At 40.1% G+C, this 13,682-nt stretch overlaps 1 protein-coding gene across 1 annotated transcript in view; it reads right to left on the bottom strand.

Annotated features, from left to right (window-relative positions):
• Positions 1-13,682, bottom strand: part of LOC124605503 (mucin-5AC-like) — a 350,511-nt gene that overhangs the window by 24,469 nt on the left and 312,360 nt on the right. The window contains exons 11-12 of the mRNA XM_047137235.1: positions 8,725-8,832; positions 8,477-8,635 (exon numbers count right to left, since the gene is read on the bottom strand). Coding sequence (XP_046993191.1) covers positions 8,477-8,635; positions 8,725-8,832 — 267 coding nt within the window. The remainder of the gene's footprint in view (positions 1-8,476; positions 8,636-8,724; positions 8,833-13,682) is intronic.

Raw genomic sequence — 13,682 nt, forward strand, 5'->3', positions numbered from 1 at the left:
GTGCTGTCGCCCACCCAATCTCCACAACATCCTAGTCCATTCTTATGCCACCCCCAATCCTAACCCCTTCCCACAAGGATCATATCCCTGTGGAAAACCCAGATGCAAAACCTGTCCAATCTACCCACCCAGGACTTCCTATTCCTGTCCTGTCACAAGTTTATCCTACCCCCATCAGGGTCCGGACCACCTCTGAAAGCAGACATGTCATGTATCAGCTCTGCTGCTATCACTGCACAGCTTTTTATATTGGTACGACTACCAACCAGCTGTCCACCAGGATGAATGGACACTGCCAAACTATGGCCAAGAGCAAAGTAAACTACCCTGTGGCACAACATGCAGCTGAACATAACATACTTGACTTCAATGGCTGCTTCACTACCTGAGCCATATGAGTCCTTCCCTCCACCACCAGCTTTTCTGAACTGCACAGATGGAAGTTATCCTTACAAAACATTATACACTCCTGCAATTATTCTGGCCTTAACCAATAGTAACTACTGTCCCCACACCTTCCACCCTACCAGTTTCCACCCCCTCTGTCCATCATCCCCCCCCCCCCCCCCCCAATTCTCATCTCTCAACACATCCATTTGCTGCCCTCTGACAATGCATCTGCCCGTCTTTCTCTGCTCCTCTCCTTTCACCTCCCTGCCCCACAATCTTCTTACACTGCACCTCTTGACATTCTAGTCCCTGCACACTCCACCAGGCAGTGTTCGTCTCTCTCCCTGGCTGCTCACTGCTATCCCTTCCCCTCCCCTGCCCCCTCCAGATTGTTGCTTGTATCCCACGTGATAGTTGCATTCCAACCCGAGATGCTGGAGTTGGTGGTTATGTGTATATTAGGTGGACTTGCTTGTGTATGTGAATATTTGCAGAGACAGTAATATTTTAAGATATGCTTAATTTTAATTGAAATTGGTGAATTTGTCTGTGAGCTATGAAAAGTTTCCACTTACAGTACATCAGATTTTGCTATGATATGAATGTCAGATGGAAGCGACATGGATTTGTGAATGTGCATTACAGAGACGATCATGTTCAAATGTGATATATGTTTCTAGCAGATAATATAAAATCAAATCAAAGCTGCTGTAATACAATGCAATGAGTAAAAGAAAAATGTAACATTCACTAACATTTGTGGTCATGTCTCATATTGCAGTTGTGTTATTAAATAATAAGATACTAATTTATGTATTTTACCAATTAATAGTAATGTGTGGTAAAGTGACCAGGATGGGAGAAGGGGCCATTGCATATTTTTTGCCCTCAAAAACAGTGCTGCCTGCTGAGAAGAGGTCAGGCTAGGTCTAATATACACAGCCATTGATCTCAGCATGTTTGACAGATGAAGACTGACCTGTTATTTTTAGCGGGTTTGCTTATAAATAACTTTCCTGCTACCGTTCATGGTTTTCTTTTATTTATATTTTAGATGATGTGCTTTGGGAAATGATTCGTTTTTTCAAGTACATTTTTCTCTGTACTACACCATTTTTATGTAATAATTTTGATGAGTAAGGTTCTGCTCTGTTCTGTTGACTTTACTGCAATATACAAAAAACTGGCAATTTTTAGTTGGTTATTGATCTGTATGCGTAGTTAGTGGTGAAATTTGGAAGGACTTGTACTTACAGTTTTCTTACGGTTCTTTCTGCAGAGGCTCACACTTGTTAAACATCAAAAAACTATAAATACAAGTTCTTCCAAATTTTGCCACTAATTACACACAATACACAAATTGATAACCAACTAAAAATTGCACATTTTTATATACTGCAATAAAGTCAACAGAACAATGCAGGACCTCACACATCAAAAACATTACTCATAGTATACGGAGAAGAACGCACTTGATGTGGGGATCATTTCTTGAAACACGTCATGTAAAGTATTGTTGTTGAGGTCTTCAGTCCTGAGACTGGTTTGATGCAGCTCTCCATGCTACTCTATCCTGTGCAAGCTGCTTCATCTCCCAGTACCTACTGCAACCTACATCCTTCTGAATCTGTTTAGTGTATTCATCTCTTGGTCTCCCTCTACGATTTTTACCCTCCACGCTGCCCTCCAATACTAAACTGGTGATCCCTTGATGCCTCAGAACATGTCCTACCAACTGATCCCTTCTTCTTGTCAAGTTGTGCCACAAACTCCTCTTTTCCCCAATTCTATTCAATACCTCCTCATTAGTTATGTGATCTACCCATCTAATCTTCAGCATTCTTCTGTAACACCACATTTCGAAAGCTTCTATTCTCTTCTTGTCCACTTTCCTTGCCATTGCCAGTCAACACTTCATATCCTCTCTACTTCGACCAACATCAGTTATTTTGCTCCCCAAATAGCAAAACTCATTTACTACTTTAAGTGTCTCATTTCCTAATCTAATTCCCTCAGCATCACCCGACTTAATTCGACTACATTCCATTATCCTTGTTTTGTTTTTGTTGATGTTCATCTTATATCCTCCTTTCAAGACACTGTCCATTCTGTTCAACTGCTCTTCCAAGTCCTTTGCTGTCTCTGACAGAATTACAATGTCATCGGCGAACCTCAAAGTTTTTATTTCTTCTCCATGGATTTTAATACCTACTCCGAATTTTTCTTTTGTTTCCTTTACTGCTTGCTCAATATACTGATTGAATAACATCAGGGAGAGGCTACAACCCTGTCTCACTCCCTTCCCAACCACTGCTTCCCTTTCATGTCCCTCGACTCTTATAACTGCCAGCTGGTTTCTGTACAAATTGTAAATAGCCTTTCGCTCCCTGTATTTTACCCCTGCCACCTTCCGGATTTGAAAGAGAGTATTCCAGTCAACATTGTCAAAAGCTTTCTCTAAATCTACAAATGCTAGAAACGTAGGTTTGCCTTTCCTTAATCTTTCTTCTAAGATAACTCTTAAGGTAAGTATTGCCTCACATGTTCCAATATTTCTACGAAATCCAAACTGATCTTCCCCAAGGTCGGCTTCTACCAGTTTTTCCATTCATCAGTAAAGAATTCGCGTTAGTATTTTGCAGCTGTGACTTATTAAACTGATAGTTCGGTAATTTTCACATCTGTCAACACCTGCTTCCTTTGGGATTGGAATTATTATATTCTTGTTGAAGTCTGAGGGTGTTTCACCTGTCTCATAAATTTTGCTCACCAGATGGTAGAGTTTTGTCAGCACTGGCTCTCGCAAGGCAGTCAGTAGTTCTAATGGAATGTTGTCTACACCCGGGGCCTTGTTTCGACTCAGGTCTTTCAGTGCTCTGTCAAACTCTTCACGCAGTATCATATCTCCCATTTCATCTTCATCTACACCCTCTTCCATTTCCATAATATTGCCCTGAAGTACATCGCCCTTGTATAGACCCTCTATATACTCCTTCCACCTTTCTGCTTTCCCTTCTGTGCTTAGAACTGGATTTCCATCTGAGCTCTTGATATTCATACAAGTGGTTCTCTTTTCTCCAAAAGTCTCTTTAATTTTCCTGTAGGCAGTATCTATCTTACCCCTAGTGAGATAAGCCTCTACATCCTTACATTTGTCCTCTAGCCATGCCTGCTTAGCCATTTTGCACTTCCTGTCGATCTCATTTTTGAGACGTTTGTATTCCTTTTTGCCTGCTTCATTTACTGCATTTTTATATCTTCTTCTTTCATCAATTCAATTCAATATTTCTTCTGTCACCCAAGGATTTCTACTAGCCCTCGTCTTTTTACCTACTTTATCCCTTGCTGCCTTCACTACTCCATCCCTCAAAGCTACCCATTCTTCTTCTACTGTATTTCTTTCCCCCATTCGTGTCAATTGCTCCCTAATGCTGTCCCTGAAACTCTGTACAACCTCTGGTTTAGTCAGTTTACCCAGGTCCCATCTCCTTAAATTCCCACCTTCTTGCAGTTTCTTCAGTTTTAATCTACTGTTCATAACCAATAGATTGTGGTCAGAGTCCACATCTGCCCCTGGAAATGTCTTACAATTTAAAACCTGGTTCCTAAATCTCTGTCTTACCATTATATAATTTATCTAAAACCTGTCAGTATCTCCAGGCTTCTTCCATGTATACAATCTTCTTTTATGATTCTTGAACCAAGTGTTAGCTATGATTAAGTTATGTTCTATGTGTAAAGCATAACCAAAGGAATAACATGACCGGTAGCAGAAAAATTGTTTATAAATAAACCCATTGTTTTCACAGTCACACGCTTTTACAGACTTTCGAGTACAGCTTTTTTTTGTTTTGTTTTTGAGTCGTCTGATGTAAGATAAGTCATTTATATTACTATTGTTACCTCACTTGTATGGTGAGTGATAATTCCTTACAATATAAATGTTTAAACAACATCTTTTGAAGTAGTTCCTTGTTATTTATTTCAGTTTGATAGTTTCTTCTGTAGATCATTAATGCCGGCAAGGTGCCCAATAGTGAAAAGTCAACACAGTACTCATCAGGAAAAGTGGCCAAGGTCTCCAACCCAATAAGAGTTAGTTACTTCCAAAAAAACATGCAAAACACAATGGATAAAATGGATGAAGCTATCATCCATCATTCTAGTCCTTTGTGACAATTTTCTATTAATTAAGTTATATTACTTAAAATCATCTCTGTTCTATATGGCCTAGTACAAAAGTCTGATATTGAAAATGATCTGTTGGAGCCACTGTTGTTCTTTCTGATACTAGGTTGTGAAGATGCATAGAAAAAGTGCCTGGAAATCAGAAAAACATGGGATACCGTTGCCATGGCACTGAAAGCATTTAGATATGAAAAATTTGTCACTATGTAAGCATTCAGAAAAAGGCATGTAATACTGATAGCTCATAATTTACATAGATTCAAAATGCAAAATGCGTAGGTTGTATGCTTCTATCAGTAAGCATGATTTGCTGAAAACTAAATTTAGCAAGCACTGCTGTAATGTGTAAAAGATGGTGGGTATGAATTACAAATTCACATCTTTAGGTATTTTAAAAAAAAAAAAAAAAAAAAAAAAAAAAAAAGAACTTTATAAATGTTCAGAATTTAGCCTTATTTAAAAATTATTTTGTGATGTGTACATAAAATAGTTCGTTCCATATCACTACAATTTATCAGGCAAATGATCCATAAAACATGAAACTAACTAACTAACTCTACTTTCCAAGCCTGTTTCTGTTCTTAATCCCTTTCCAAATTGTTAAAAAGTATGGCACAAGAACCATTCCCAGTGTCCATACCATGTAGGTACTCTTGTGGTTATGTTACATCATGTGCTACATTTGTTTCAGCCTTTCCAATTTCAACAACAACAGGTGCACTTCAACATATAAGGAAAATACTACAGTGATTTACACGCAGTTTTGGGACAAGAGAGAAGGAAGATTTTCTGGATAGTTGCAACTCTCTCAACACAATCTGCCAATGCAAGAGTTTTGTAGGGTCCACTCTTGGTGAGATAGCTGATCACATATGTTATTACATTATTACAATCACAATTGCCAAGAGTTTTCTGCATTGCCCAAAACAGGTAACAATCAGGCAGGCTCATGTCAGGTGAATATTGGGAATATAGCCATATCTGACAGCGCATCTGGGTGAGCATTACAGAAACTTCTCAGTTCATATTGGAACAGACCATGTTATTGTGCATGAGCAGACTTTTCCTCAATGTTTCTTGCTCTTTTGTAACAGGCCACCTCACACACTTGCCGCCTTCAACAGTTCCTGCTTCAGAACACTAAATGCAACCAAAACTTTGCTTGACATCTGAGGATGTCACCCAGAATTTCTTCTGCTTTGATGTTGAGTACATTCATCGCTACTTGGTCTCCATGATAATGGAGGCATGACTCATTGCCAGTCACAAGTTGGTATGGAAGCCCCTTGGCCTCAATACAGTGCAGCATGATATTCCAATTACTGCTCTAATATACTCCTTCCTGAGCTTTCTTCTTTTAATGCTTTTCTCCATACCTGTCACTTGTCAACAATCTTCTTCAGTTGAGCATGATTACTGTGTCCCACATCTTCAAGAAGCTCCTATATATAAACATACTTAGGCCTCCTCTAGCAGTTCATTCTGTGTATCATCCCTGCAGATACAGTTTTCAGCAAAGGCTCAGAAACAGAAATACGCCCAATCATTCCATCTCTCTGATTCATTACATTAGTTTTTCAGCATTTTTTTCTCATTCACTCATTGTGGGGCATTTTCTTCATTTGATCAATTCATCCAAACTTCACCAGTTCCTTGCAATGCCACATTTAAAATGCTTCTGACTATTTCATTTCTATCTTCACCACTGTTCATGTTTAGCACCCATATAGAGTTATATTCTGAATATAGCTTTTCAGGTAACTTTTTCTGGTCTCAAGATTTATCTTTTCGGGTGTCAACAACTGTCATTCTTACACTGAGAGTGTTTGAATTGTCCAACACTATGTCTTTCTTCTCTTTTACATCTTTATCTACCCTACTTTCAAGATAGCACAATTTTCCACATTTTTTCATCTTGTTCAAGTTCCCTGTGCTGCTGTTGCACATTATTGACGAGGCACAACAGTAGCGGTCTATACGTAAGGTGTTCATGGATTATGTTCTTCAGTGTGAACTGGGAAAATTCCATAGCTGCTTCTCTATCTGAGAAGTTGATGATATTAGGGAAGGAAATTTGCTACTCACCAGCACAGCAAAAAGATTCACACAATTATAGCTTTTGGCCATTAAGGCCTTTGTCAGAAACAGACACACACACACACACACACACACACACACACACACACACACACACACACACACAACTTGCACACACGTCTGCTATCTCAGACAACTGAAACCACACTGCCAGAGAAGTTAATGAGCCATCTGTCCACAATAATCTGTTTCATCTGCTTGATGTTGGCCAACATTTCAACATTTATCACCCATTCAAAACACAATAATTTTTTAACAATTTGTAAATTGCTTTCTAGGCTTAAGTGTGCTCTCCAAACATTGTCATCAGTTTCTGTATATCTCAGCCCCCACTCAGCCCCCACAGAAACATTTTCTCCACAACTGCCCTTGTTGGTCATTTCCCATGTTGCATAAGCAATTATTGGAAAAGGTTAAAAAAGAGTTTAACAGTGGACAAAAACAGCACATCTTCTGGTGCCCAGAGAGACTATAATTTTAACTTATTGCAAATGTACATCTCTTCCAAATTCTTTCTGTTCTTGTGTCTATCGCAAGATCATTTTTACCATCAATGATGCAGTTAACGTATCATTTCCAGCACTACTTTATAGAATTCACCTTATAATAAGGTTTTAACAACAATTTTAATATCTCATTATCTCACTAATTTCAAAGATGGACTGCTATGTCCAAAGTTTTTAACAGAGTGTGTCTTGGGGTTTTCTGAAGTTTATATAGTTGACACTGTGTTTCGTCATATGTTATTCCACAGTATAACTTCCTATGATATCCCCATACTAACAATCAGTTCACACACAACTTCCCACATATTATTTAAAAAACTCCTGTAGCTGGGTACAGTCCATTGTTCATTCTTATCTCTACATAAAAAGAAACCTAATTTTCAAAATCTGATTTTACCCATTAGTAACTCCAATTGTCATTTAGCTTCCACGTATAAGCAGCAGAAATTAGACAACAAGCATTGTAGAATGTAGATCTACACATAGGTTAGTTTTTCAAGATGTTACACTTATGTGTTTATACATTGTATCCCACCATTAAGGAAAATATTCACGGATTTGAAAGGAGTCAATGTCAACATTAGCAGAGAGACACAGCTATTCTGAATTACTTCTGTTATTAACAGTTAACAAAAGTTGAATTGTTATGTTATTTGCACATAGAAATTATATAAATTAATGTAGGCCTAATATAATCAGCAGCATTTCCACTTCTTAGGTAACTCAATAATTGTACGAGTGGAACTAATACTTGTGAAAGACTAACAGTTATCTACATTTTGTGCAGTGAAAGCAGCATTCTTGCCACTACTGACAAACTGCACTTGCATATATATGGCTCTGAGCACTATGGGACTTAACATCTGAGGTCATCAGCCCCTAGAACTATTAAACTATTTAAACCTAACTAATCAAAGGACATCACACACATCCATGTCTGAGGCAGGATTCGAACCTGCGATCGTAGCAGTCGTGCGGTTCCAGACTGAAGCGCCTAGAACCGCTTGGCCACACCGGCCGGCAAACTGCACTTGCAGCACTAGATCTGATGATGATCTGCTAGTCAGATGAAAACCAGTCATCATTAATAACAAATTATGATCCAGATGGTGTTTCTCATTGAAATATATGTATATGCTCCCTCTCTCAGCAATGCAATTTATTGAAGTAATTAATATTTAACATTCTCTTAGAATACAACAAGAAATACTGAAATATGCTGCTAGCTAGGAACATAGAATTTCTTATGTAGCACTTTGTAGTTCTCATTAAAACTAAAATTTTATTTTACTTACCAGAAGATCTACTTTGCGTTGCTTTCCTGTTTCATCTGATCCTGTTTTATAAGATCTTGCCCTACCAGTATACTTATTTGATCGCCTTCTTGTCTCCAGTTTATTCAGATGAACTTCATTGTTCTGATTTTCTTTATCTTCATCAGCATTTATCTCATCCTGTAGAAATATATAATAAGTGATATGTTGAAGTTCAGATGATAATCTGTTCAATATAATTCACCAATCAGAAAAATAGTGAATTTTACCTCAGATAAGGAGGGTGTAAAAACAGAAACCACTTTATCCGAACTTTTAGTAATGAATGTGTCCTCAGGAGAACTAGACAACAGTGATGGCTGTGTGGTTTTCTCATCCTGAAAATAAAATACACAAGTTGAATGCCAGAAAATATATACTAGGTAAGTTGCTTCATACAACAGTGACAATATAAGTGCACTAATGGGGCCAGTGTTTTTCCACTGTGTGCTGCTGTTGCTAACAGTTCATATGATGAATCCAGGTGAGTAGACACAATGAATGATAACTCAGATGTAGGCTGCAAATGAGATCCTATTTTGTAATTTCCTATGGTCTGTAAATACGGTTGGCTAGTATTTTGTTTAACTAGGTTAGACTTGAACTCCATTATCAGAAGTTTTGTCACACTCAGAAATAAGACATGTATGAGTAGCTTACTGCAATGAAAACTGTCATCTCACGTTTTGTTACACATCAATCTATAACAATTATCATATTTTTGTGTTAGATTCGTTGACTTTGCCAATTCACGAGCAAACTATCAAATTCCAACCTAACTTAGGCCTTGGACTATGCTACAGGTTAGTCTGTCAGCCCATCTAGTTCCATTTCTTTCACATCTAGGCTTCACCAACTCATAACCAAATGTCACATTCCAATCCAACCTAGAGCTCAGGCCAGTCTGTCAGAATATCTAGTTTTCTTTAGTTCATATTTGTTGGCTTTGCCAACTCAAAATCAAATTCTATAATGAAATTTTCATTCTGCAGTAGAGTGTGCACTGATATAAAACTTCTTGGTGGATTAAAACTCTATACCAGACTGAAACTAGAACTCAGGATCTTTGCCTTGCGTGGGCAAGTACTCTAGCGAATGAGCTATCCAAACATGACTCACGACCCGTTCTCACAACTTCACTTCTGCCAGTACCTCACCTCATACCTTCCAATACGCAAAAGCTCTCCTGAGAAATATGTAAGACTACCACCCATGGAAAAAGGATGGCTTAGCCACAGCATGGGGGCTGTTTGCAGAGTAAATTTTTCAGAGTAAATTTTTTGCTCTGCAGCAGAGTATGCACAGATATAAAACTTCCTACCAGCACACACTCCACTGTAGAATGGAAATTTCATTCTGAAAACATACTCCAGACTGTGCCTAAGCCACGTCGCCACAGTATACTTTCTTCTAGGAGTGCTAGTCTTGTAAGTTTAGCAGGAGAGTGCCTGTGAACTTTGGAAGATAGGAGATGAGTTACTGACAGAAGTAAAACTGTGGGGACAGGTCGTGAATCATGCCTGGGGAGCTCATTCACTAGTCTGCCTTCAGCAGTTCTGCAGTTGGTCCATGCTCAGCCATCCGCACCACTGTGCATGTGTAGTGTTTGTTGACTTCGGCATCACTGTACTTCTAAGCCAAACAAAGTATCATGACCAACTCTTACAGGAAGAACACCCATAAGTTCAGCTTTCTGAATGCCTATTCATGACTCAAAGTGCTGTCCGCTGAGCACTTCTTATGTGATGATGTCATGATCCCATGCGATGATCTCATTGTCATTCTCCTATCGATTGTCAGCAGTCTCGTTTACATTAAGATGACGTCTAATGCTGCCTGCAACAAGATTATCCATCGATTCATATTTTGACACTTCAACAGCAACTTCAGGCTGGTGGACGTGGACCACATCTGACTTGGCCTTCAAATGATCCATGTTTTCGAACTGCCTTTGAGGTACATGAAGACAAATTCATAACACCACTAAGCCTATATGGAAAAGTCCACAACCATGTGGCTGAAACAGGGGCATGTCCCTGGAGTTCAATTGTGTGCGATAGGTCCATATAGCCCTCATCCACCATGTCCAATTATACATTTTTGTAGGCAGTGGTGATTTTCAATAGACAATCTCTTACATGTTCCAGTTGTGACAGAGAAGGCTGCTTCCATAGTGAATGCCTTCAACACTACAACACACAGCTGTGACACAATGACATGGACACCAACCAAACCACAAACACTCTTCCACCAACCTAGGTGGTGGCACTGCACATCAAGCCCTCACAAGATGCAGTTCATAACCCTCTCCCAGGACTGACACAACTGGAGGCATCACAGGAATTTTCCACTGGCAGTGCCACTGAAAATCTGATTTCCAAATGGGCACACCTACACTAGAAGTTCACAAGGATACCCAAGAGAGTTTATAGAGATTAATAACTATATTAAATTGACCACAGCTTTTGTACCAGAATAACGCAAGTCTCTTCCTTCTTAAGACACCGACACACATTGCCGGAAGCAACAGTCACACAAACACTGCAAAACATGCCACAAGCATCAGAATCAGCCACTGACACACCTTCACAGGACAACAAGATGGTGCACAAATCTGTTGACAAACAAGATGACTCATTTTCCACTGCCATGAAGACACTTTCTCCACAAGACTGTCAGTCATTCACCAGACACTGTTAGCAAGAACCACACCCAGAAGATATGGAAAATAGCACATTTGATGTCACTGAGGTTGTTTAGTTGACTCAGTCAGCACCGCCACCTCTTGTCAATGCTGAAACTGATGGTCTGTTTTATGAGCAGATGACATGGATTTGCCACTTCTACCTGACTGAAATGAGCCCTACAACCAATATGGACTTCTGCAGTCCTCCACAACTAACTTCAGCAGCTACAAGCATACCAGAAGCACAAGTCCCCCACCAGCCATACTGAATAGCTACTATAAACACCAATATCAGTTCTTGCATTAACTTCAATTACTCCACAACACGCTATGAGCAATGGACGTTGACATCACCCTGCTACAAGAATTGAGGAAGAGACTTGGTTCTGGTCTTATGGATATGAGATGCACTCCGCCCTGATGGATAAGGAACACATCGGCATGTCCATCCTCTGAGAAGAGATTTCACTTCCCGACATTGCATATCTACAAGTAGCGCGAGGGATGACCCCGACAGTTGAAGGAACCAGATTTCATAAATCTCTACGCATCTTCACACATGGATAAATGGAGGACCTCATCATGGGTACAGATTTCAAATGCATTCTCGAGCATACAGACCAATACCCACAGTTCACCACATACCCAGAACTCCGCTCTTGGTCTAGCGCCTTCATCTCGTCAACACTTGGAGCCTGATACATGGTGACCACCCAGGGCTTGAACACATTACAAGCCACTCTGCCAGCCAACTCAGCAGATTGTATATCGCTGAAGCTCTAACAGCCAGTCTTCTCGATGCAGAATATTGGCTGTCTGTCTTTTCAGATGATGACATTGAAATCTGTACCATCAACCTCCGTAGACAATCTATATGTCACAGCACAGGACTCTGGAAACTCAACACTGTGCTATATAACAAGACCCTGAATGTCAACAACAGCTCACAGACACACGGCAGACTCATGTTAACCACATCAAATCATGTGGGAACACATTGTCGTGATGGATACTGTGTGCCTGACTCACCGGTCGCTACACCTTTACACAATATGTTAAAGCCAAAGCCAGGTGAATCACCACACAACACATTTTTACTACAGTACTGTACACAATCTCATGGACCACACCCACCCCCAGATCATAAAAAAGAAGTTCAATGTATCAAAGCAAAATTTTTAACCTTGACCAGATGCTGCTTAGAGTGAGCTGTTGTATGAGCACACAGCCAAGACAGGACTAGTGGTGAAGAACCTTCTATGGATTACATCATTCAAAATTTTTGATGATGTCAACAGGCCTTAATGTCACTTTTAGACCAATCTGATGGATGATGGCTGACACTGCAAGCTCACATCACTAATGCCTTCACAAGCTGCAGATACCTTTGTCAAGAAGTAATGAATGATGGGGGAACTACTGTCAAGGTTCTCAAGGAGGTACACACCGTGGCAGCAACCTTCCTCACCATGGAAGTGACCACCAAAAATGTCCTTGCAGCTGTGGCCAATGGATCACTGAATTGGTCTCCTGGCCTGGACAGCTTACCGCTGGAGACTTTTCAAACTTTTCCAGTTCTGATGTTATTGCAATGGAGAGACATGTACTGGAAACTTCTGTCTGGCACAGTGTTCCCACCACCACAGTTCATGGGAGGTTTACCTATCCCAGTGCAAAGCACACGGGAGGAACACAGCTTAATAGTTACTGGCCAGACACATTACTACATTCCGATTTCAATATTTTCACATACCTTCAAACTATGTGACCCAAACATATGTTACGGCAAGTTGTGTTCCACGACAAACCTTCTTAGGTGGCAATAATAAGATCCAGACTGCCCTCAGTAAATATTTAGATGCCATCATCATGGCAAGACACATCTGACTGCCAGCTGTTTTAATCCTCACTGACTTCAACCAAGTATTAGACCACATCAACTATGCATTCCTGAATGCAGAGATGTACCAGGTGGTAATTAGCCAAATGTTCACACTGGTGATCATATGACTCCTTCAAGGGGCAACATCCTGGCTTCTTGCCAATGGAAGACACAGCCAACCCATATGGACTGAGCACTCAGTATGGTAGGGTTACCTGCTGTTGGCTGTGCTTTACATCACTGCGATGGAACCACTCATCTGTGGTCTACGGAAATGTCTGGTGGGTATTCCACTCCAGGAGCATGTTTACCGATGTTGCACCTACATAGACAACTTGGCCCTCAGTGTACGTTTAGTGGCCAAAATAGAGGCTACAAAGCACAGGATTGCCTGTTACAGCACATTTCACAAAATCATGTGCCACAAGGGTCAGCCAGGACCTTCCCATAGGTAACACAACCCCCTTCAACAGATGGATGCCGTCTGGTGTCTTTAAAAGGTGTACACATGTGACTTTAGCGATCAGTTTTTTTGTGCTTCTACAATGCATCCAGGCAAACATACAGAGCCATCTGCTGAATGTGTGCCAGAGGGTCATTTTTGCCAACACATTTCTGGC

Source organism: Schistocerca americana, chromosome 3 (genome assembly GCF_021461395.2).
Source record: "Schistocerca americana isolate TAMUIC-IGC-003095 chromosome 3, iqSchAmer2.1, whole genome shotgun sequence".
In the NCBI taxonomy this organism is placed as follows: Eukaryota; Metazoa; Arthropoda; class Insecta; order Orthoptera; family Acrididae; genus Schistocerca; species Schistocerca americana.